Consider the following 25,624-nt stretch of genomic DNA (forward strand, 5'->3'; position numbering starts at 1 on the left):
AAATGCTCAAGAGATTCATCATGGTCAAAAGAAACCTCATTCTCCCTTTTCTTTATCTTCAGGCTATTATTTCTAGACCAGAGCTCTATTGTTCATGCTGTACTGTTCACTGTCTACCAACCAGACAGAGGATACTAGTCTAGGCCATTGCACAATTTCATCTTCCTCTGGGCTGTTATGTAATTACAATAATTTCAACCCACTCTCTTGAACATTTTTTTTCCTACAGGCAATTGTAAAAATGTAGAAGCTGAAAAGCAAATAAAAGAACAAAAATGTAACTTGTTTTCTTTACTTTTTATTGTGAAATAAATTACTCATTATGGACTTGTTACTTATTTAATTTCAAAATTCAAATGTGGTTTCTTTTGTTTTCTGTAGTGGAGTAAAATCCCCATTGGTTTAAAATGGTCATTTTCCATGATTGCTCCAAAGTGGCTGGGTCTTAAACATTTCTAAAGCAACCAGCCTTTCACAGATATAAATGCATATGTAGTGCATTTATATCTGTGAAAATAGATATAATGCATATATAAATGCAGATATAGTGCAACTGAATTAGTAATTTATTTTCTCCTGGAACTCATATCTGAGGATATCTATAAATGAATCTGAAGCAATTTATATACTCTGTACATAGGTAGTAAGTTTTACCAACATTCTACCCAGCTGAGGAACGATGTTAATAGGTTCAGCTTCACAGCAGGTCAATAGCAGTATTAGAATAAACCTTTAAGCCTCAATCCAGAATCACAGGTTAACTACGCACCACACGCATTCCCACTGTGCTAGATATTAACACTGGTTACACCTGAAATCAGTTCCCTGGTTCTGCTGCTGATGCTTTAGCTGAAAGCTTTGTAGTATTTGGATACCCACAGCACTGCCTTGTGAGTCATATTATTGTTTATTGATTCCTCATGATTTGAAAATGAGGATATTATTTAATATACAAAATTGTACCCTTTCTTTGTGCTTTTTTTGTATAATTGTTTGCTGGCATGAGAAAATGTGCTAGACAAAGACTCTTGTTTGGAATGAGAAGAACCTAAGAAGAAGGGAGTGAGACTGACCTGACCTCACTGGAAATAACCAGTGAGTACATGAGGGCAGTAAGTCAGCTACCTTGAGCCTGACCTCTGCTACAAGGGGCCACCATTGGCACTGGAAGGAAGGTTCGCAGAGAAATAGTGAGCAGTAACCTCACTATTAATCCAGCTATTAATCCACCTTTTCCTGGATTGTGTGCCACTCGCTCTTGCATACTAGAATTCAGAAATACTGCCCATTGCTAGGGGAGAGGGGGCATAATAAAAGTCTTACATGTTTGTTAAAGGCACCCTCTAATCAAATTTTTACTTAACAAAAAAGGAGCCCTCCACCTTTCAACTCTTATGCACAGGTCTAAATTTTTTTATCACAAGCAATAAAAAATATTTTAGCGTGTACTTGTACACATAATCATTATATAGATATACAAAGAAATATAAAATACATTTTCACAAATTATATAAGTGTATCAGTATATTATATATATTACAAAGCATGCACAAAAACAGAAAGAAAGGTGTGGTAAAAATTAAATAATCATCATCTGTAAATAAATGTTATCTTATGAGGTAACCTTTTATACTATGATGAAAATAGTGTTTTTGTTTCTTTTTCCGGTGCGCGGGCCTCTCACTGTTGTGGCCTCTCCCGTTGCGGAGCACAGGCTCCGGACGCGCAGGCTCAGCAGCCATGGCTCATGGGCCCAGCCGCTGCGCGGCATGTGGGAGCTTCCCGGACCGGGGCACGAACCCGTGTCCCCTGCATCGGCAGGCGGACTCCCAACCACTGCGCCACCAGGGAAGCCCAAGTGTTATTTTTAACAAGTTTTTTGTTGAGATGTAATTCACAGACCATATGGTTGACTCATTTCAGTGTACAATTCAGTGGCTTTTAGTATATTCACACAGTTGTGCAACCATCAACACAGTCAATTTTAGAACAATTTCCTCACCCCCAAAAGAAATTCTGTGCCCAATAACAATAATTCCCCAATGCCCCCGCCTCAACTCTAGGGAACCAGTAATCTACTGTCTCCATAAATTTGTCTATTCTGGACATTTACGTAAATAGAATTGTACAACACATGGTCTTCTGTGACTGTCTTCTTTGATTTAGCATAATGTTTTCAAGAGTGCATCCATGCGGTAGCATGCACCAGTGCTTCATTACTTACTTTTTCTTTCAAATATGCAATACAGTATTATTAACTGTAGGCCCCATGCTGTATATTAATTATATTCCCGGGACTTATTTATTTTATAACTGTAAGTTTGTACCTTTTGACCGCCTTTGCCTCCTCCCCGCCACCCACCAACGTGTACTCTGTGGCACTCTGGCGGGGCTTGCTGGGATCCTGACGGAGAATCACTCCGGGCCTCCAGAGGCCTCCTGGGGGCGCTGGTGGGGGGAAGATGCGCAGTCGCAGCAGCGCCCGGCTTCCCGCCCCGCCCCCGCCTCAGCGTCTCGCATTGCGTCCAACGTAGGCGGCACCTACTTCCTCAACACCCCCCGGATGCACTGTCGGGACCTGAAATCTTTCCTATACCGTTCGTGCCAGGCTGACCCCGACCTGGACTCCGACAAGGATGCAACCGGTGCCTATTTAACCCACAGCGAGCGCACCTGTTTGGGGCCCGTGCTGAAAACTCTCTGAGACTCCGAAAGCTGGTCATTAACAAAGACCTCGCGGAGGACGACGCGGAATTTTACATCACCTCACTAGTGACACTTGTAAAGGACAGAGAGAATGGGACAGCAGACCATCACAGGTACGGGTGAAGCATGCGTACCGCCGGCTTCAGTTGAAGAGGCGCTCACGCAGGTGGCGCCCACCATGTATGAGGGCGGGAAATTAGAGCACCTGGGCATCATCAGCTCTTCCTGCAACTGGGGGAGTGGAGACCAGGACGAGTTTCTCTGCGTGCCCTCTAAAGAGCTGCAAGACTCGCTGTCCGGCACCACAGTGAGCCCAGCGAGAAAGGCAGGATTTTTGCAAGAAGGATGTAAGAAGCACAGGGCTAACAGCCGAAGAAGTCTTTTATCTTTTCCCGAGATGCAGCGAACCACTTTCTCAGGAAGAGACCTGCGTTTGACGATTTGCCTGGAGATCCAGGTGTGAGTCCTTTTCTGCCTCTCAATTTGGTGCTGCGCCACGGGACCAGCCGTCCAAGGCCGCATGCGCCCTTGAACAGGAAGCCTGCTTAGCGGCGGGCGTCCCTTGGAGGCCCTCCCTCGGTTTTTCCAAGTGCAGCCCGGGCCTGAAACTTCTGAATCACCGAAAATCATTAAAGGCGACGTTCTTGGTGCTACATACAGTACGTCATGCAGCGTGGGCCTCCCTGGTAGGCAGTGGCCGCAGCACGGTGGCTCCGGGGACTGAGTCCTGGTCCGCGGTCAGGCTCCCAGGTGGGAACAGGTGGCGGTTTCTCCCGGCCTCTGCGAGCCGCTCCTCAGAGGGGCGGCCTCCGCCTTCACTACTCCCCCGTCTCTGCTTTGGGGCCGGGCCTCCTTCAGAACCAGGCTCCTCCACCGGGACCCAGGCCTGGAATCACAGTCAAGCCTTCTCAGTTGTGTATTTTCCTGGCGAGAGACCTTTGCATCCTTTCCCAGGGTCCATAGACTACCCAGTGTCTGTACTTTTTAGAAATGCCTGCAAGTGTTGCGCCATTTTGGAATGATTTGTTACATCATGGAAAGGGAGGCAGAAGTTTGGCCACGTCTCTCCCACCCCCAGGCTCCTGGGGGAGCTGGTAGCCCTGTCGATATGCCTCTGTCTGGCCTGGGATGGAAGTCGGGGCAGGGGCCTGGCTTCTGGATTCCTAGAAAAACTTGTGTATGCCTGCTTCGAGAACAGACGGCTCACCGGGTCGTGGGGACTGTCAAGAGTCTGGGGGACCTGGCCCAGATGAGTGGCTCTTTGCTTCTTGACCTCTGGCTTCCCAGGGGAGCTGTGCACACTGATCACCCTGGCGGCCTGCAGGTAGGTCAGAGGTTGTGACCCATCTAGTTTCAAATGCTTCTGGAGACTTCTGCCTGTACCCCTTTTTCTTTTCTATCCCCCCAAACCTGATTAACCAAGTTCTTCAGAACCTAGGACTTAAGTCCTCCTCTTTGTAAGGTCTGTTGTATGATAAATGTTTGGCCTCAACATTTTATAACATGTTTTTCTATAGGACACATTGAAACACCAGCAGACCAGTTCTCCCCAGTGGAGCCCCAGGAGGAGGGCGGCCTGCCGTTGGCTTTGGGGTGTCCCCTGTGGGGAGCTGCCAGCCACTTTGCCCTTGTTTGATCTCCGACCCTGGCATAATACGTAGACTTGTCTTTTTTAAGATCTGAAGATAATAAGAATCAATGCAATAAAATTTATTCTAGGAGGATATTTATACTTTTTTAGGTATTTGTATTTTATGAGCTTGCAGTTTAATACCTAAGTTTTCCGCTGAAAACAGCAACTATGGTTGTGGTTTTGCAAATGAGGAAAAAACAAAACAAAAAACCTTTTTATGGCTGGATAGCATTCCACTGCACAGATATACCATATTTTATTTATCCATTCATCAGTTGATGGATATTTGGGTTGTTTCTACTTTGGTCTATTATGAATAGTGCTGATATGAACATTCATGTATGAGTTTTTGTGAGACATATTTTCATTTCTCTTAGGTATATACATATTACTGAAATTGGTGGGTCATATGGTAGCTCTTAAGTTTAGCTTTTCAAGGAACTGCAGAACTGTTTTTCAAATTGGCTGCATCAGTTTGTCGTCCCTCTGACAGTGTATGACAGTTCCAATTCCTCCACATCCTCACCAACACTTGTTATTAGCTACCTGTTTTTTTTTTTTTTTTTTTTTTGGTATGCTGGCCTCTCACCATTGTGGCCTCTCCCGTTGCGGAGCACAGGCTCCGGACGCGCAGGCTCAGCGGCCATGGCTCAAGGGCGCAGCCACTCCGCAGCATGTGGGATCTTCCCGGACCGGGGCTCGAACCCTTGTCCCCTGCATTGGCAGGTGGACTCAACCACTGCGCCACCAGGGAAGCCCTTAGCTATCTTTTTTATGGTAAACCATTCTAGTTGGTATGAGGCTGCATCTTATTGTGGTTTTGGTTTGCAAATCCCTTACGGCTAATGATGTTGAACATCTTTTCATGTGCTTATTGGCCATTTGTAGATGTATTTTAGAGAAATGTTTATTCAGAAACTTTACTCATTTTTAAACTGGGTTGTCTTTTTATTATTGACGCATAAGAATACTTCAGACATGCTAGGTACAAGTCTCTGATCAGGTATATGGTTTGCAGAGATTCTCTCTGATTTGTGTATTAACTATTTACTTGATGGTGTCCTTTGAAGCATAAAAGTTTTTACTTCTGATTATATCTGTATTTGTGGGGGCCACTGTTGGCTTTGGGCCTTATATCTACGAAGATTTACTTCTGTATTTCTTCTAATAATTTTATAGTTTTAGCTCTTGTATTTATTCTGTGGTCCATTTGGAGTTAAGTTTTGTGTTTGGTGTGAGGAAGTGGTTCAATTTCATTTGCCTGTGGGTATGCAGTTGTCCCAGCTCCATTTGTTGAAAGACTGTTCTTTCCCTTTTGAATTGTCTTGGCACCCTTGGTGAAAATCAGTTGACCATAAATGGAAGGGTTTATTTCTGGGTTTTCAGTTCAATTCCAATTCTGTATGTTTATCCTTATGCACACGGTTTTGATTTCTGTAGCTGTGTATTAAGGTTTGAAATTGGACTCTCATCCCTAACTTAGGATATCTCAGAGAGTTTGTGCTGTATGATCCTTGATGCAGGGACTGGGTGTAAATGCTACTGTCTATCCATATATCAAATATTAATATAGTTAATTTGCTTTCTTGTGTTTTTATTTAAAAATTAAATACGAGTAGCACCTCTGCTATTTTCTTCTGCACTCACTGGGTGCATGTGTACTCCCAACTTCGGAGACCACTCCTCTCAGGTACCATATTTGGGTTCTATTAGGCACTATTCCAGTTTTTAGCCAAATGTAATCAACCAGTGGCCCGCCCCTACTTCATGCCCCAAGGTAATATTGAATTACTTGTACACACCCAGTAACATCTCCAGGAGAGTAGACTTTCTCTGAAACTTCATCTCAATCACTCTGTTCTAACTATGGTTCCAAGTGGATAAAATGATTATTCCCCTACACTGGTGGGTTAAAAACAAAATACTAGAGAAAATCTTAGTGACCTAGAGTTGCTGATGGGTTTGGGTTTACCAAAGTGTTTTCTGACACAATGTGAAGAAGAAAACAAGAAATTTAAATTACATTGAAAAAAATTAGGTAGGTTTATCAGCTCAGTCAAATACATTAGAGAGTCAGATTTTTCCCCTAATCTTAGGCTAGAAGCAGTTATATTTCTATGGTATAATATATACATTCTCAACATTTAGTGAGCCCTTGTGTTCTGGGCTCTAGGTTTAGGACTGAGAGTATGAAAATACAGTTGGGTTTCTGTTCACAGGTATCTAGTAGTCTCTCTTTTTCCAAGTCCAAATTAATATCCATTCTAATCCCCTTAGCATATTTAACCACTTAAAATATTGATATCACAATAAAGTGTAACATTTGAAAATAACTTTAAAAATAGAGTTAAAAATGCTGTTTATTAGGCAATTTGGAAAATACAGGTCAGCCAAAATATTAAGAAAATAACAATAAATCAGTCATATTATCAGTACTTAGAAATGATTGCTTTTAAGTGTCTTCATATTTCTTTAGTTTCTTAAAGTTGGCACATTTAAATTTGTTTTTCTTCTGTTCCAAATCATCATTTCAAGTTTCCAGTTTACATTTTTCTGCACTAATTTCTCAGTCCTTTAAGTATCATTGTTTTCTCATTGAGATGAATTTAATGATAATATGTTGAAATTCTAAAGACTAAATATACTTAATTGTACATTTTATTGTATTCATTTATCAATCAGTGCAGTATAGTACAAATTAATTGGTCTCTTATGAATATATGACCTAAAAGTAAATTAGCGTTCTTAAACTTACTAAAAAATAATTTTTCATACTTATTTTTTTTTCTCACCTACTTTTACTTTATTTTTTTCTCTTATTTTTTTCTTTTTTGTATTTTCCAGTGAATCTTTGTTCCCTCCCTACAAAAACTTAATCTTTTCAATAAAACCAATTTTATGTTATAATAATATTGGTCTTTTATATGTGCCAGTTTATTAAACATTTTACACTTATTTTAAATGTATTAATATACAGAAAAAAATAATAAAGATTATATAATATCATCCAGCTTGAGAGATAAAACATAATATATATAAAGTTTACTATGTTTCTCTTTCCTACTTCATCCTCCTCCCATTCCTTCTTTTCTGAATTTGCTTTTTATTTTTCCTGTGCATTTCTTTATATTTTTATTATATTCATTTATACTTAAACAATGTATATTAACTTGCATATTTTTAAACTTAAATAATTGACTTCATATACATTTTTTGCTTGCTTTTTTCACTCATTCACCATTTATACTGTACGTTTACTGTCCATCTTCACTGTTACTAAATATTAGTCCATTGTTCTTTAAGGTGGTTATAATGGTTTATTCTCTTACAAGCAGTCTATGAGTTTCTTTTGCTCTATGTTTTCTGTAATGCTTGGTATCATGAGACTTTTAAATTTCTGGTCAATCTCATGAGTATAAATTGATATCTCATGTTGGTTTTAATTTGCCTTTTTCTGATTACTAGTGAGGGCTTTCTATTCATGTATTTATTGATTTATTGAAATACTTTATTATTTAATCTGGGAATTTCCTGTTCATACTTTCTGTCCATTTTCTGTTCCTATTTATTTTTAGGAGTTATATAGGTAACGTAGACATTAAACGTTGCCTTATTCTATGTTTTGCAAATATTTCTACCCAGTTTCTGGCTTGTGTTTTTCTGGCTTATGATAAACAGAAGTATTTGAATTTCTTTCCTTCCTCAAGTTTAGACTGATATTCTCCATCTACTTCCATAAAACTTTAAAAATTGTACATTTACATTTTTTCATCCACTTTCAGTTGTTTTTTTGCATGTAGTGTTAGGTAGGTATCTAAATTCGTTGTTCCCTTATGGGTAACCAGTGTTCCCAACATCGTTTATTGACTATTCTTTGTTTACCTGCTACTCTGTAGATCATCTCTGTTATATATCACAAGTTTCCATATACTCATGGGTCTGCTTCTAGGCTCTCTATTCTCTTCCATTAATCTATTGTGCTAATATGTCTGAAATAGTTTAGTTTTTAGTATGTATAGATATCTGGTTGGGCATATCTCCCCAACTTATTCTTTATTTTCAAAATTCACTTGGCTTTTCTCTGCCTTTGCTCTCCTATGCAAAATTTAGAATCAGCTGAAACATTCCAGAAATTATAGATTCTTTTGGGAAGAACTGTCATCTTTATGATAGTGATTCTATCACAGCATATAGTGTATCTTTTCATCTACCTAGTTTACATCTCTGACTATAATGTGCTCCTCGTATATGATTTGAATAATATCAATTTCTCTTTTTTTCTGTAAAATATATGTAACAGAAAATTCACTGTTTAACCATTTTTCAGTGTACATTTCAGTGGCAATCAAGTATATTCACATTGTTGTGCAACCATCACCACGAACCATCTCCAGAACATTTTTCCTCTTCCCAAATTGAAACTCTGTAGCCATTGAACAATAACTCTCCATTTCCCCTTTTTGCCAGCCCCTGGCAACCACCATCCTACTTTCTGTCTATATGAATTTAGTTACTCTAGGTGTATTATATAAGTGGAGTCACACAGTATTTGTCCTTTGTAACTGGCGTATTTCACTTAGCATGGTGTCTTCAAGGTTTATTCATGTTGTAGCATATGTCAGAATTTCCTTCCTTTTTAAGGCTGAATAATATTCCATTTTAAATATTAATTCTTTAAAGTTTGTTGACACCTCCTTTATTGTATTGGTCAATTTTGCAATTGTTAACATGTATGCTTGAAAGAATATGTTTGGCTGCAAGTTTCAGTATATCACCAAGGAATTGTGTTAATTCAAATCTTTTGTAACCTCACTCATTTTGTTATACGTTTGTGATAATCTCCTTCCATGATGTTGATTTTTCTTTATAGTTTTTCTTTATAGTTTTACCAATTTATGCTTTTTACATTTTGAGCCCCTGTTATTAGTTTTAGAATTTTTTTTTTGGTTAATTGAACTTCTGTATTATTTTATATATACCTTTATATGGTCTCTAATATTTTCCCCATAAAGTCTATTTCATCTGGTTTTAACAGGGCTGCACAAGGCTTTTACGTCTTTTTGTTGTTGTGTTGTTAGTATTTTCTTATATCATAGAACCTTTTAATTTAATCTTGGTCTGCCAAAGAATATAGCCTTTGTATTTTTGAAATTCAGTTTGACTGTCTTCATCTTTTAACTGGCAAATTGAGTACATTCACATCAACTGTGTTTAGTGATATGTGGGAATTTGTTTGTAGCATCTTATTTTGTGAATTATATTTGTACAGCTTTTTCAGTGCTTCATTTTTTTCTCCATTTATTTTTAGACTGATTGCTTCTTCGTTTTGTCTAAAAATGTCTACTTTAAAGTTATGCATGTTATTTCTATTTATTTAATAGCTACTTTTAAATTACTAACATGCATGTTTAGCTTTAAAAAGTCTAAAGTTAACCACTATTTCTACACCCATACTGAATAATACAAAGACTTTAGAACATGTAAATTCTCTCTAGCCCTTGGCATCTTATAAGATAAACTCTAGGGATATTTATGATTCTAATTTTCTGTAAAAGCGAGACTTCTTAAATTCAAAGCACTGCAAACCAAAAAGAAAATTCAATTTTCTCATAATGCCAAACCAGGAGGAACATATTCTTTAAAGAAATGGCTTTAGAAACAGAATTTTAATATTTTTTCTAATTATTTTCCCATGATCCTTTTTCCTTTATTTTTAGGTCATATCTTTTATTAAAGTAATTCAAATAATTTTGATTATTTCAAAGATTAAACACTATAACTTATGATTTCTGTATTTGCTTTTGCTGAGATTGCATGATGATATTGATTATAGCACAAAATGAGTGATATGTCTGGAAGCAAAGGTAACCATCCAGAACAAAGTGAAAACCCAGAAGCCATAAAATAGATCCCTGAGCAGTGGCAACAAGAAAGCAAAATAAAACCAAACAGCAAAATAAAAACTCACTGCTATCACAGAAAAATAGAACCTTGAAGTCTCCTCAACCCAGGGGCTTTATCATTTCATAATCTCCATCAGCAAGCCACTCCCAAATATTTAACTCTAAGCAAGAATATTGTGCCTGCCACACAGAGACCTATATATAGAGACCCACTTTCCAAATAGATGGCAGTGCCTATGCCCCACAGCTTAGGAAGGCCCAGGCCCCAGTGACATTGATATCCTGCTAGGTATCATTGAAGAATTTATAAAGTAGGGGCATAATAACTCTTCACTGAAAGTACTTTGCAACTTTGATCAGTAGGAGGAGACAGATGATGTCCAGGCGTAGTGGCCTTAGGCCACTTCATATAGAAAAGGTTGTCCTACACATCTCAGTAGCCTGACAGAATGTCCCTGAACAACAGTCTGGCAAAGTAACCAATCAAAAGCAAGTCCCTAGTTAAATCACCTGAAAAAAGAAAGACCATGTATGCATAAGAAACAGGCTCAAAATACTACATGTATTTAAAAAGTATTTTAAATAAGAATGCTTTCGGGGGATGAGGGCATGTTTATTATTCATTTATTGGGCATGACACATTTTCCAAAGGCAGTCAGTAGATGACAGGTTAATTTGGGTATCCATGCAATTTTTAGTAGCAGTAGGTTCTGAACTGTTAGACATTTTATTTTTCTGATGATGCAAGAGAGAAACATGCATTTTTGTCCTTACTTCGAAGTATGGGAAATAACCATGAACAAAATTCTCTCATTAAAATTGCTAATAGAAAAAAATGTTTAATGAAACACTTTTTTGGCTATAAAAATACTATCTCAGTTTTCAGCCTCATGAAGGAAGCCTTTTATTGGTGAGGAGTAATATCCATCTGAAATTAAAGTGGCCTACTGTTTTGTGATACTTTGGTCACTAATATGTACCATAATAATCAGTGCCTTACTGGATTGTCAAGATTTGCCCTATACATTAAAAGCTATACTTCATTTGTAAAGGCATATAATTGTAGTCAACTCTTTTGAAAGTGAATAAACTTTTCTCTCTTTTATAGTCCTTTTTTGGTAGAAGGTTCAAAAATATTTGATCCATGTCTGCTCTTAGAACCAATGATTATGAATCTGTCCCAGTGAAGTGTTTGAAAGATTCAACTATTTATTTTAAATAGCATTTGCCAATTTTCTTAATTGTGATATGCAGAAAGTTTGGAAACCACATAAAAGCACAAAGGAAAAAAATAATTCTCAAATCACTTGTTTCCCTCAGCTCTTGGCTCCATCACTAAATAACTTCAGAGTATTGTACTTTGATAGTTGTTTTGTCTGTTCTCCATTTTCTTATATTTTCATTAGCCATTCCTTGGTTCTTTATATAATGATTGCTTATAAAACGCTTCCTTGTTTTATCCTTGTAGTGAGATCTGAAAGATGGCCATGTATCTCCTTTCTATTCATGTATTTATTCAACATATATTTGTTAACACCTACTCTATGTGTGAAACACTGCATGGGAATATATGATTCAGTAGGCAAAGCTCATATCCTTATGGAACTTACTGTTTATGGACAAAGTGCTTGAATTTGGGTTTCAACCTATAAGGTCAGGAGCCATGCTTAACTCACTTTCCTATCTATACAAGCCAGCATGAGATCTATCAGTATTTTCTATCTGCATGCACAGTAGATGTTGGAAGGACACTTACATGTGATGAATAAATAACTACTATTGAACAAGTAATTGTTTGTCTCTTACCTATATTGCCGTATTCCTAATAGTATGGATAAGTAGATTAGATAAGTAGAATTGAATAAGTAGAATTTGCTTGCCTGTTTGTAAGGGTCTGTGTTGAGGTGTAACATTTGTATCTTAGTTATGAGGTAGCAAACTGTAATTCCATTATCTCAAAGGTTCCTGTGAAGTCCAAGTAAAGCAATAAATATGCTTTATTAGCAAAGAAAGAAAAAGGTGGCAGTGGTATTTACATGGAGCTCTTACAGTATTGAGTTATTCATTAAGAGGTAAAACATTTAGTAACCCCAGTCATCTAAAACATGGTTATGTTATTTGAAAAAACCATGGCCTTTAACTCTCAAATATCTGTTACATATGCTTTTGCTAAAAATTAATTAATTAATTAATCTAGCATTGTTGCATTGGGTCTTCGTTGCTGCGCGTGGGCCTTCTCTAGTTGGGGCTAGCGGGGGCTACTCTTTGTTACGCCGCACAGGCTTCTCATTGCGGTGGTTTCTCTTGTTGCAGAGCACGGGCTCTAGGCACGTAGGCTTCAGTAGTTGTGGCACATGGGCTCAGTAGTTGTGGCTCGGAGGCTCTAGAGAACAGGCTCAGTAGTTGTGGCACACGGGCTTAGTTGCTCCGTGACATGTGGGGTCTTCCCGGACCAGGGATCGAACCTGTGTCCCCTGCATTGGCAGGCGGATTCTTAACCACTGCAAGTCCCATGTTACATATTCTTAATGCGCAAATAAATATTTAGCTTTGAGAAATCATAAGAAAAGATATAAAATGCAGCAGAATATAAGTTCACAGATGATATAGATCCAGTCCCTGGTTCAAAGAGCTTTCAATATTATACATGGAAAGATGGTTTTTCACACACACACACACACACACACACAACCTATCTAGAGCCTTCTCCCCACTTTGCATCTGGCTAATGGAATTTATCTTTTACATATCAAGTTAAATGTCACTTTCTTAAAGTTCCCTCAACCTCTAAATTAGGTTCTTCTTGACAGTTTTTCATGGTACTCTGCATTTTTCCCATATAGCACTCATTATATTTATAATTACATTATACTTAGAAATATTTAGTATCTGTCTCCTCACTAGACAATAAACATAAAAAAGGCTCAACACACCTGCAAAGTGTCTGGCTCAGAGTGTGACCTCAATAAGTAGTTACTGCATGCCGTAACTCTAAAATATGAAAGATGGTGGCAGGGAAATGGAGAGAGAAAAACAAAGTGTGATGGGAATGTAGTGGAGAGGGAAAGAGCATGTAATATATGGGCTTGAAAAGGTTCCATGTAGAATTTAAAGAGGACTTTAGAGGTAGTGAATGGTTGCTGAATGTGAAGCTTCATGGACACACCTAGAGGGGGTGATACAGAAAAGATAGATTGGAAGCACGAATGATCAGAGCCAACATATCCGTTAGACACAGCAGACACTGTGCCCAGAACCCATGATACTCTAAGGGGCCCCCAAAATGTTTTAAATGTTAATTTTTAATCAGGAAGAATGAATGTTATAATAATGATTCCAATGTATGCCAATATTAGCATAAAATTTAATTTTTAATATTCTTTTTATACAGGAAAGAGCCCATGAATACAGCCCTGGGGTTGGTATTTGTTATACAGTGGATAGGATTTGAGCTGGAATCTGAAAAAGGAATAGAAGATCTAACATTGAAATTCAAGTTGGCCTCACTTAGGGAGATTCCAGATGACAGGCTGGCGAGGTTCTTCAAACTTTGCTTTACCTTCACAGACTTTCTATCAGCTTTTTACTTATAGGAGAGCTTTAGGAAGAGAATTCTTGCAGCAAAGAATTGGATAGGTTGATTTTAGAGGTACGGTGATCAATCAAGGGCCTTTGCATTAGTTTAGATTATAATAGAAAGAGACAGAAGGGATAGATATTACAAGCATCCAGGTATATATTTACCCAGGCATTTTAGATCATATGCAGAAGAGCTCATTTTCTCTATAGAAAACTCCCAAAGTCATAATTACACATTTACATTCCCTGTATAAGTTTCATGAGAGGAGAAACCATGTCCATCCTACTGCTGTACCTTAGGGAATTGAACATGGAGATGCTCAAGAAAACAAGAGACTTAGACTCCTGTAGATGTGTTAAAACTATTAGAGCTAGTACTACATCCTGGCCAAATCATTCTGATCATCAAAGCAAATGCCCAGAGCTCAATGACGTGACAAATGCCTTCCAATTGATTGATGGTTCAGTTATTCTGCAGAGCAAAGCTGAAGTAACACCATATACACATACATCAATTATAACTTATTTTAAAGTTAATTTTAAAGGATTCTTAACTTTTTTCTCAATTGGGGAATCTCTGTCTATGGTCTATAACTAAATATATGTTCATAATCATAGCTCATTTTTATATACAGCATTAACTCATACAGAGAAAGTCGTACTGACATAAAACCATGTAATATGCATCGAATACAGTTGTGTTGTATGTAGATTTGTTAGCATTCTCACTAAGTAAATAATTTGTACACTAAGGATGTACCAAGCCTTGTGCTAGAGGAGCAGCACCCTAACAGGAAGGTTAAGGCAGGGCCTTACTAAGGAGAGGTGATGTTTGCATTCAGTCTTAAAACCGTACGTGCCTGGCAGGTAGACCAAAGCAGAAGAGCGTATACTTTTTTTTTTTTTTTTTTTTTTTTTTGCGGTATGCGGGCCTTTCACTGCTGCGGCCTCTCCCGTTGAGGAGCACAGGCTCCGGACACGCAGGCTCAGCGGCCATGGCTTACGGGCCCAGCCGCTCTGCGGCATGTGGGATCTTCCCGGACCGGGGCACGAACCCATGTCCCCTGCATTGGCAGGCGGACTCTCAACCACTGCGCCACCAGGGAAGCCCAGCATGTACATTTTAAGAATTATAGCAATTTGGCTTGTATTTTAAAGGCTTTGTTAACCTTTTGGAGTGTTCGTTTCCTTATCCATGGGATGTGATGATCATCCTTTGTATCACTGTTCAGCTACTTTTCACGTTTGTTGGGAACATGGAAAAGGAAACAAACATAAAAATCAACACGAAGGTTATGAATCCCTTGATGTTGAAGAGAGGAAATATTCGGTGTGTAACATTGATGGTTAAATTAACCACCTGTCTCTATTTTAGAGATTGTCTTTTTTGGAGACAGAGGAATAGACCAAGTGAATCTTTCAGGAGCTTCCAAATTCTGGCTCTTTGATTTCGTAACTTGAGAAGTAGGAAGAATGATAATGTTGTTAAGTCACTGAGATTGTATTTAATACCTTATAAAGAAACTAAAACTTTTCATAGTATTGAGATTATACCATGCACCCTATGAAAACATCCTTATTCTGTACCATCATATGAAGACTGAAAGTTGTCAAATATAGTCATTTAATTGGCAATTTTTAGGCTCCCATAAATGTCATTGACAATATTACTGAAATAAATTCAAGATAGGGTTTTCAGAATTGAGCCTCGTTGGCGGTTTGAAAGCAGTTGAATTGTTCTCCCACTTTGCGTTGTAACAATTCTGGGGCTGTATTCAAAACGTTGATATCAAGGTAGGAAATGAGTCTAAGTCAATGTTCCTCTTGAGGTTAAAGGTCTGTTTCTTTCAGTCAGTTCAAACTGACAGGCCTCCTGCCATCACCTCCTCCTTAGCCAGGCAGACAGGCCCTGGCCGTCAGTGTGAAAACATCTGTTGAATGGATTTATTGACTAGATCGTGTTTTGTTTCTCCCTTTCTCTATTTTTTTTCCTTCACACCCTTTATTATGTCTCTGACCTGATGAACTTAATTGGTTGCCATGTCGCTCTCCGTGTCTCCCTTAGCGCTTGTCTCATGTTTCTTTCTACTGTGCTCTTCTCTTGGCAGCAGCCCTTCCTGGAGCTGCAGCACGCACGTGCGCTTTCGGTGCGCCCAGCTCAACTGGCTGCGGATGGCATGGACGGATTAGAGAAACATCGTCTTGTCTCCAGGACTCATTCCTCCCCTGCTGCCTGCATTTTACCTCACCCAGCAATGGACTGCCACCTCCTGCCTGGCTCTGCAACTGGTGAGAATCCCTAAAGACTCTCCCTAATAGGCAGGCTAAATACACCGTTCTTGTAGGATTAAGCGATTTAAATGCTCTGAATAACTCCAAGAGCAGAACACTCCATTTTAACCCAGTGCAACCCAAATTTTATGAGATTATATTGGCCACAAGACAAACAGCACATCTGATAAGTCTTGGGCTTAGTATTAATAGCCTCATAAATTGTTACCGTTCAAGGGCCTGGAAGACACATCAACAGGTGCATGGATCCCTTTTGGAAACAAAAATCCCTACAACATTCTTTAGCAGTGTTCCTCAATCTCTTCCTTCTAGTAGTCCTGGCCACTAGGAAATTTATGATGCTGGCTTCATTTGAGTCTAAAGAGTGCCCCTCTTCCAGTTTGTTTTTCTTGCTGTTTTGTTGGTGTCCCTGTTTTCTTCTGACTTTGCATACAAATGACTCATAGGAGACAGTGGTGCCAAGGCAAACCTTGTTTAATTCTACATGCATGAGTTCCATTTCCATTTATTATGGCACCTATGGGTGGGCTATTTGACTACCCTCTTCCTTTGCCTACAGCTGTGTTTGATATTTCAGAACCTGGCTACAGAGGAAAACAAACCAGATAATTCCAAGGCCAAAGGAAGGTCAAGTCCGGAACACACACAAAAAAAGGGTGCTGTTCTCTCACAAAGGAGCTGTACCATGAATATCCATGTGGATAAATATTCCTTTAAGTCTTCTGGCCCCTGTTCTTGTTCCATGCACTCAAACTGTGGCTCATCAAATGAAAGATATTCTAGCCCTAAGGGCTCAAAACTTGGATGCAGCAAGGGGAGAATTCAGATGTACCTTCCCCCAAAGTCTCTCACAGGTTATCTGATTTATTTTTGAAGCAGTTTTTAGGATTCAGAGTTTGTTTTTGTGGCTTTTGTGACCTCAAGCAACTCTTTGTGCTTGGAAAAGTTAAAATACTTTTTCTGAAATCATGTTCCCAAGCTTTGATATCATCTTTTATTTAAAAATCAATGAATGAAATGGCCAAGTTATTTAACTTTGACAGACATCTTAATAAGTATGCATAGGAGCTACTTTTTATAATGTGTTACACCATAAGCCAACATTCCATACTAGGAGCTACAGTCGTTATATTTGGATATATTTCCTTCACCACATTAGCCACTGCCGCTGATCCCTCTATAACTTGGAGCAAAGCAGACCTGTCCTGGTATCCCAGACAACCCAGGACTGTAGCCCACTGTCAGCAGAAGCCGCTTGGATCAGTCAGGCCTGGTTCTATCCCTGGTCTTCAGAGAATTTTTGCTCAAAGCCAGTTACATGATGTAGAGAAATACTTTTTGTAGGTGGTGAGAACAGCAGCCTTTAAGAATTAGATACTTCTCAATTCTTTATACTGAAAGTGTTTTTTATTCATCCATAAGTTTTCAGAGACACAGGCAGCCTATTGTAATACAGGTTACATTCACTCAAAATCATTTCCTTAATTTAAAAGTGAGCTTGATTATAAAGTTTTGTGGTGCTGTTTCCATGTGCTCTGCTGTCTACTATTGTAATCCTACTGATAGTTTCTTTTCTTGGTTAAGAGGGGTGACCCTTTCCTGACATGCTGTGGTTTCCTCTACTTTTTTTTTTTTTTGTTTTGTTTTTTTTTCCTCTACTTTTATATGTTCCTTCCATATGAACGAAGCAAGATCTCTGAATATTAGAATGATCCTACTAGTTTGAGAAAACATGTTGAACAGGGTTTGTAGGCCTTAAAAGAATCAGGTGAAAGGGTGGACTGCAAACCAAATAACATAAGCATGACATAAACATAACCTAATCCTTCAGACTGAAGACTGGGTCATTTCACATGATTAGTTTCTTTCTCATAATGTCAACATCCTAGTATTTATCAGAGTTTATTCCAAACACAAATAGGGAAATCAGCTTGAGTTTATTTTCATTTTTAATGTACGTGATGAGGCACATTTCTTGCCTAAATGAGAGATTATATAAACTTATATTTTAAAAAATACAGGATTTTATACTTAGTAGGTATTCAATAAATTTTAGTTGAATGAACAAATACTAATTTGTAGTATATGTACATGATATATGTATGTATAAATCGTAAACCCTTAGGAATTTACTAGTTCAAATTTGAAAACATAGAAAATGAAAGTTACTTTGTAATTATTGTTCTGTAAAGAACGACTAAGTGATTTCAAAGTTACATCCTTCAGTAGAGAAGAACCTTCTTATTGTCTTATTTACCTTAAGAATGTTGCATCCTAACACTTAAAGTAAAAATATTAGATATTTTTTAAAAACATGCAAAATATATAATTTATGTATCTGTTAATAGCCCCTCCACTGTCATTGGGACTAAAAATATATATTTGATTGGTGACTTTCATTTAGTGCTTTTCCAAATCCAAAAGAAAGGAAATGCACTGTCTTCAATCTGCTCTTCCACATATTATTCTGGCTTTAATTCAAACTTAAATTTCCCCTGTAAGCTACATACTCTTACAATCCACATGATCTCAAAATTCATTTTAGTATTTCTAACGATATTTATTTTAGAGGAGAACTCTTAAGGCTTTCATTTGTGGTATGTTTGAAAACAAAATTTTTAAGCATTAAATGCGTTTCTTTTGGCTTTTTAATATCTGGTATAGATACATCAAGAAAAATCAAGTGACATTTAAGTCACTTTGAAGTCACATGTTCTTTGAGAATATTTAGCTTTTTTTTTTCAAAAGAAAGTCATAAATCTTAAATACTCAGTGGTTGTTCCACTAAAAAGTAAGGAAGAGAAAACAAGTTGTAAGGGTAGGCGATTTGCTTAATTTCATTCTCTAAGAGCTATACATTTTGAAACAACTAAAAAGTTACTCAATACTAAACTCACATAATTATCAAGGCACAACATTCAAACCTTTACCTTCCATGTGATCCTCAACAGTCAACTAGAGTAGCCACACCATCCCCTTTTTGTAAAGAACAAAGCAGTGGTCCAAGGGAAAAATGTGGTCTGAACTCAGTCAGTTGTTGAAAGATGATGTCTCTAGTCCATTTCCTGTGAGAACTTGAATGGACCAAGAAGCAGACTAAGATGCAGCCACTCTCTGGTGGCCCTACAGAGAGCCTGGTTGCGGATATTTCTGGATGGACAAGAAGATGATGCACCTGCTGTAGTGCTAATGAAGAATGTGTATTGTAGAGCCAGGTTGCCACATATTCAGATGAACTTTGTTATATTGGAAAATGAGTAATAATATTCAACTTTTATATCATATTGAATTTAAGAAGTGCTTTTTTCCTTCTATGGAAAGCCAAGGCATGGTGTTTGTATGAGTTCTGATGACTAAGGAAAGGACAATGTATGTCATTTTCTCTGCCATAGTCTTCCTTTCTACTCAGCTGTTCCTAACAGAGATGAGGCTTGGTCATGGCTCACAAGAGACCATTGAGAGTAGATGATATAATTGTGCTAAGTTTATACCAAATGGGATTCATTGACAGAAGAATTTAATGGCAAATAAATTTGATTGGCTTTATCTTCCCCATCACCCAGTACCATTTAAGGTCTTTTTTCTGCCAACATTAGGTTCCTTTACATATTCTGTGAGTAAATTCTTTCTTTGTAACATTATCTTTTTAAGTCAGTGTCTAATGTGAAGTAGAATTACAATGCTCAAACTAAACCAATATTTTTGAAAGCCATTACAAATAGTTTAGTTAAAAGAATTTTTAAGTTGATGTTTAGTGGGTGGCACATTGTGACAGAAAGTGAAATACATTTGAATATTTCAGTGTGAGAATAGCAAAACTGGCCTTTTTTCCTGTTTTTTTTGGTTTGTTTTTGCTTTTTAATTAAAGATATTTTCCCAAGTCAGGCAAACTCCCGTTAATCCTTCAGGTTTTAGTTTACATGTTATTTCCTTCATGAAGCCTTGTTTGGCCAGCTAAATCCAAATTAAATCAATTATGGTCCCTCATAACAAACTGGATTTCTCCCTGAAAGATTGTAATTATTTATTTTGGGGATTGTGTTCAGATGGGCTCTCTGTGTGGGAAGAGATTGTGTTTTCTCTTCTCTCTAACCCTAGCACATAGGTATATGGCTGGCCCAAGGAGGGTACTCAGTGTATGTACTTACTGTATAATAAACAAATGAATATCCGAATGAAATGAGAGTAAATAGACATGAATTACATGCAGCTACACACAGAAAAGATTACTGGTGCATTAAGTGAAATTTGGGAGTAACACTTATATTTTTTTAATTCAAAAAAATGTTCATTGAAAGTAATTTGGTAAATTTGGAAAACTGTAAAGGAGAATCACCTATTATTCTATCATTCAGAGGTAACCATAAGTAAAATATACATTTATTTATTCCAGTATTTTTTCCTCTTCCTATGTGCCTCTTTAACAGAGTAAAGAAAAGTTATATGTGTTTGTGTTTATGTCTGTGTGCACATGTATATCTGTAAATACGTATATGTGTGCGTGTGTAATCGTGTGTGTGTATATATATGTGTATGTGCGTGTGTTTATGTGTGTGTTTTAAGACCTCTCAGGAGTAACTAATGTTACCACCTGTATCAGAATGGAGAGATTAATTTCATTTGGGTAGATAATCAGTTTTGAAGTTACTGTCCTCAAATATATGTGCTTGAAATTTCTCCTGAAAAATTCCTCCAAAATTTGTTTCTCTAATTCTCACTGACGATGATAAAATAGCTATCTTTTTTATTTAGGAGATTAAATGGACTTGGTCACATATATATTATAACATTTATTAACCTAAGTTATAGCATATATTTTTAAAGTATATATTAATATACATTAGTTATACATATATGTATATATATATTTTTTTTAATTTAAAAAATTGTTTTGGCTTTTCCATGCCTGAGAAAGTCATCCTATTACCTTCATACACACTTGGGCACAGACTTATTGGGGCACACTTTTTGTCTGGAAATGTGGTTAAATGCTCAAGTATTTGACATTCAAGAGGAGAAGTCTGAGGTTAGCACTGAGGAGAATTCAGAGGCCATCTTAGTATGTGTTCCTTTGTGGGCAACTTGTTCATTCTTTTCTGGTGCCTCATAGTATATTTTCTTTATCCTGTTAATCCAGAAAACAAAAAAACAAAACCAAAAAAAAAAGACCCCAAATTGTCTTTATGATGAGCGTTTGCAGTTATATACTCATGTACATTGACTCTTTCTATTTATGGAAAAATTCTTCAGTTATTCCAATTATTCAGTTAAATCTGATTTCTTCCTCAAGAACAGTCTTTTTGTTCAGTTGTCTATTCTCTGACCTCCATACTCTCTGTAAATCTCTAAGTTTTTATTTAATGGCACTTATCTGGTTTTCTGAAATGTGAATTCCTTTTTCGTTCTCCAGTGTAGATTTTAATTTTGCCACTATGTATTTAATTTTCTTGCCATCCTCATTTACCTTATTCATCTTTCATTTTACTCGTTTATTTAGCTTGATTTCTCCTTTTAGCTGTTGGCTCCTATTTTATAGAATCAGTGTCTTTTGACATTTGAGCATCTCAAAAATTTCTAAAATCTAATTTTTCTTCCTATAGTAAATCAAATTCACTGAGCTAAGTAGTAGGAATGATGTTTCCTTTACAGTTTCTGTAGCATATTCTCATAGGCCCAGTTTTTATTTTTTTGTTTTTTATTTTCTTCTGCTCACTCAATCTTTTAAAAACAATTTTTTTTGAAGCATAGTTGATTTACAATTTGGTGTTAATTTCTGCTGTAGAGCAAAGTGATTCAGATGTATATTTTCTGACTTTCCTTTCATTATAGTTTATTATAAGATATTGAATGTAGTTTTCTGTGCTATACAGTAGGACCTTGTTGTTTATCTATTTTATATATAGTAGTTTGTATCTACTAATCCCAAATGCCTAATTTATCTCTCTCCTCACATTTCCCTTTTGGTAATCATAAGTTTGTTTTCTATGTCTGTGAGTCTGTTTCTGTTTTGTAAATAAGTTCATTTGTATCATTTTTTAGATTCCACATATAAGTGATATCATGAGAAATTTGTCTTTGTCTGACTTCAGTTAGTATGATAATCACTAGGTCTATCCATGTTGCTACAAATGGCATTTCATTCTTTTTTATGGCTGAGTAATATTCCATTGTGCATATATACACTACAACTTCTTTCTCCATTCATCTGTTGATGGACGTTTAGGTTGCTGCCATGTCTTCACTCTTGTAAATAGTGCTGCTATGAACATTGGGGTGCATATATCCTTTGGAATTAAAGTTTTATCCAGATATATGCCCAGGAGTGGGATTGCTGGATTGTATGGTAACTCTATTTTTAGTTTTTTGAGGAACCTCCATACTGTTCTCTATAGGGGCTGCACCAATTTACATTCCCACCAATAGTGTAGGAGAGTTCCCTTTTCTGCACACCCTCTCCAGCATTTATTATTTGTAGACCTTTTGATGATGGGCATTCTGTGACCGGTGTGAGATAGATAGTTACCTCATTGTAGTTTTGATTTGCATTTCTCTAATAATTAGTGATGTGGAGCATCTTTTCATGTGCTTTGTGGCTATCTGGTGTGTCTTCTCTGGAGAAATGTCTCTTTAGATCTTCCACTCATTTTTTGATTTGGTTGTTTGTCTTTCTGATATTGAGCTGCATGAGCTGTTTGTATATTTTGGAGATTAATCCCTTGTTGGTCACTTCATTTGCCAATATTTTATCCCATTCTGTGGTTTATCTTTTCTTTCAGTTTATGATTTCCTTTGCTGTGCTCACTTATTCTTGAAAGCTTGAATGTAGAGTGATCTTTCTAGATATTTGCCAGTAAATACGTAGTGAATTGTTTGACTTCACTTTTTGCCAACTTACATACTGGTTGAATCTCCTTCTCAGTTATATAGTTGAATGGCAACACTTAATCTAGTTCCCAGGTTCTAACAGACTTGCATATAGTGTTAGTTGGAAGCCCTAGGATGGAATTTCTTCCCCCCACTTCCTTTTTAGCTGCTGATACGATGATTTACATAAACAAACAAATCTAAGTCTTAGAAAATGCTCCTTATGTACTCAGAGGCACAATTTAGCAAGTTTTAAACAATTATTTTTGCATATTTCCTTTGCCTGCTCGACAAATCAAGTTTAACACATAATTAAAAATTGTACTATCTGGAGGGAACTTACCTCAACATAATAAAGGCCATATATGACAAACCCATAGTCAACATCGTTTTCAATGGTGAAAAACTGAAACCATTTGCTCTAAGATCAGGAACAAGACAAGGTTGTCCACTCTCACCACTGTTATTCAACATAGTTTTGGAAGTTTTAGCCACAACAATCAGAGAAGAAAAAGAAATAAAAGGAATCCAAACTGGAAAAGAAGAAGTAAAGCTGTTGCTGTTTGCAGATGACATGATACTATACATAGAGAATCCTAAATATGCTACCAGAAAACTACTAGAGCTAATCAATGAATTTAGTAAAGTAGCAGTATACAAAATTAATGCACAGAAATCTCTGGCATTCTTATACACTAATGATGAAAAATCTGAAAGAGAAATTAAGGAAACACTCCCATTTACCACTGCAACAAAAAGAATAAAATATCTAGGAATAAACCTACCTAAGGATACGAAAGACCTGTATGCAGAAAACTGTAAGACACTGATGAAACAAATTAAAGATGATACAAACAGCTGGAGAGATATACCATGTTCTTGGATTGGAAGAATCAAAATTGTGAAAATGACTCTACTACCCAAAGCAATCTACAGATTCAGTGTAATCCCTATCAAACAACCAATGGCATTTTTCACAGAACTAGAACAAAAAATTCACAATCTGTATGGAAACACAAAAGACCCTGAATAGCCAAAGCAATCTTGAGAAAGAAAAATGGAGCTGGAGGAATCAGGCTCCCAGACTTCAGACTATACTACAGAGCTACAGTAATCAAGACGGTATGGTACTGGCACAAAAACAGAAATACAGATCAATGGAACAGGATAGAAAGCCCAGAGATAAACCAACACAGATACTTTCACCTTATTTTTGATAAAGGAGGCAAGAATATACAATGGAGAAAAGACAGCCTGTTCAAAAATTGGTGCCGGGAAAACTGGACAGCTACATGTAAAAGAATGAAATTAGAACACTCCCCAACACCATACACAAAAATAAACTCAAAATGGATTAAAGACCTAAATGTAAGGCCGGACACTATAAAACTCTTAGAGGAAGACATAGGCAGAATGCTCTATGAGGTAAATCACAGCAAGATACTTTTTGACCCACCTTCTAGACAAATGGAAATAAAAATAAACAAATGGGACCTAATGAAACTTCAAAGCTTTTGCACAGCAAAGGAAACCATAAGCAATATGAAAAGACAACCCTCAGAATGGGAGAAATTATTTGCACATGAAGCAACTGACAAAGCATTAATCTCCCAAGTTTACAAACAGCTCATGCAGCTCAATGTAAAAAAACAAAACAAAACCGCTCAATCCAAAATTGGGCAGAAGACCGAAATAGACCTTTCTCCAAAGATATATGGATCGCCAACAGACACATGAAAGGATGCTCAACATCACTGATCATTAGAGAAATGCAAATCAAAACTACAATGAGGTATCACCTCACACCAGTCAGAATGGCCATCATCAGAAATCTACAAACGATAAATGCTGGAGAGGGTGTGGAGAAAAGGGAACCCTCTTGCACTGTTGGTGGGAATGTAAATTGATATAGCCACTATGGAGAACAGTATGGAGGTTCCTAAAACTAAAAATAGAACTACCATACGACCTAGCAATCCCATTACTGGGCATATACCCTGAGAAAACCATAATTCAAAGAGTCATGTACCACAGTGTTCATTGCAGCTCTATTTACAATAGCCAGGACATGGAAGCAACCTAAGTGTCCATCGACAGATGAATGGATAAAGAAGATGTTGCACGTATATACAATGCAATATTACTCAGCCATAAAAAGAAACGAAATTGAGTTATTTGTAGTGAGGTGGATGGACCTAGAGTCTGTCATACAGAGTGAAGTAAGTCAGAAGGAGAAAAACAAATATCATATGCTGACACATATATATGGAATCAAAAAAAAAAAGTTCTGAAGAACCTAGGGGCAGGACAGGAATAAAGATGCAGACGTAGAGAATGGACCTGAGGACACGGGGAAGGGGAAGCTGGGACGAAGTGAGAGAGTGATATGGACATACATACACTACCAAATGTAAAATCGATAGCTAGTGGGAAGCAGCCGCATAGCACTGGGAGACCAGCTCAGTGCTTTGTGACCACCTAGAGGGATGGGATAGGGAGGGTGGGAGGGAGGGAGATGCAAGAGGGAGGAGAAATGGGGATATATGTATATGTATAGCTGATTCACTTTGTTATAAAGCAGAAACTAACACACCATTGTAAAGCAATTATACTCCAATAAAGATATTAACAAAAATTTTGTACTATC

At 37.3% G+C, this 25,624-nt stretch overlaps 1 protein-coding gene across 7 annotated transcripts in view; it reads left to right on the forward strand.

Annotated features, from left to right (window-relative positions):
- HDAC9 (histone deacetylase 9) overlaps positions 1-25,624 on the forward strand; it is an 825,073-nt gene that overhangs the window by 472,067 nt on the left and 327,382 nt on the right. For all 7 annotated transcript variants that reach the window (XM_032642337.1, XM_032642308.1, XM_032642307.1 and 4 more), the window contains one exon: positions 15,930-16,110. In XM_032642337.1, coding sequence (XP_032498228.1) covers positions 15,930-16,110 — 181 coding nt within the window. The remainder of the gene's footprint in view (positions 1-15,929; positions 16,111-25,624) is intronic.

Source organism: Phocoena sinus, chromosome 9 (genome assembly GCF_008692025.1).
Source record: "Phocoena sinus isolate mPhoSin1 chromosome 9, mPhoSin1.pri, whole genome shotgun sequence".
Classification (NCBI taxonomy): Eukaryota; Metazoa; Chordata; class Mammalia; order Artiodactyla; family Phocoenidae; genus Phocoena; species Phocoena sinus.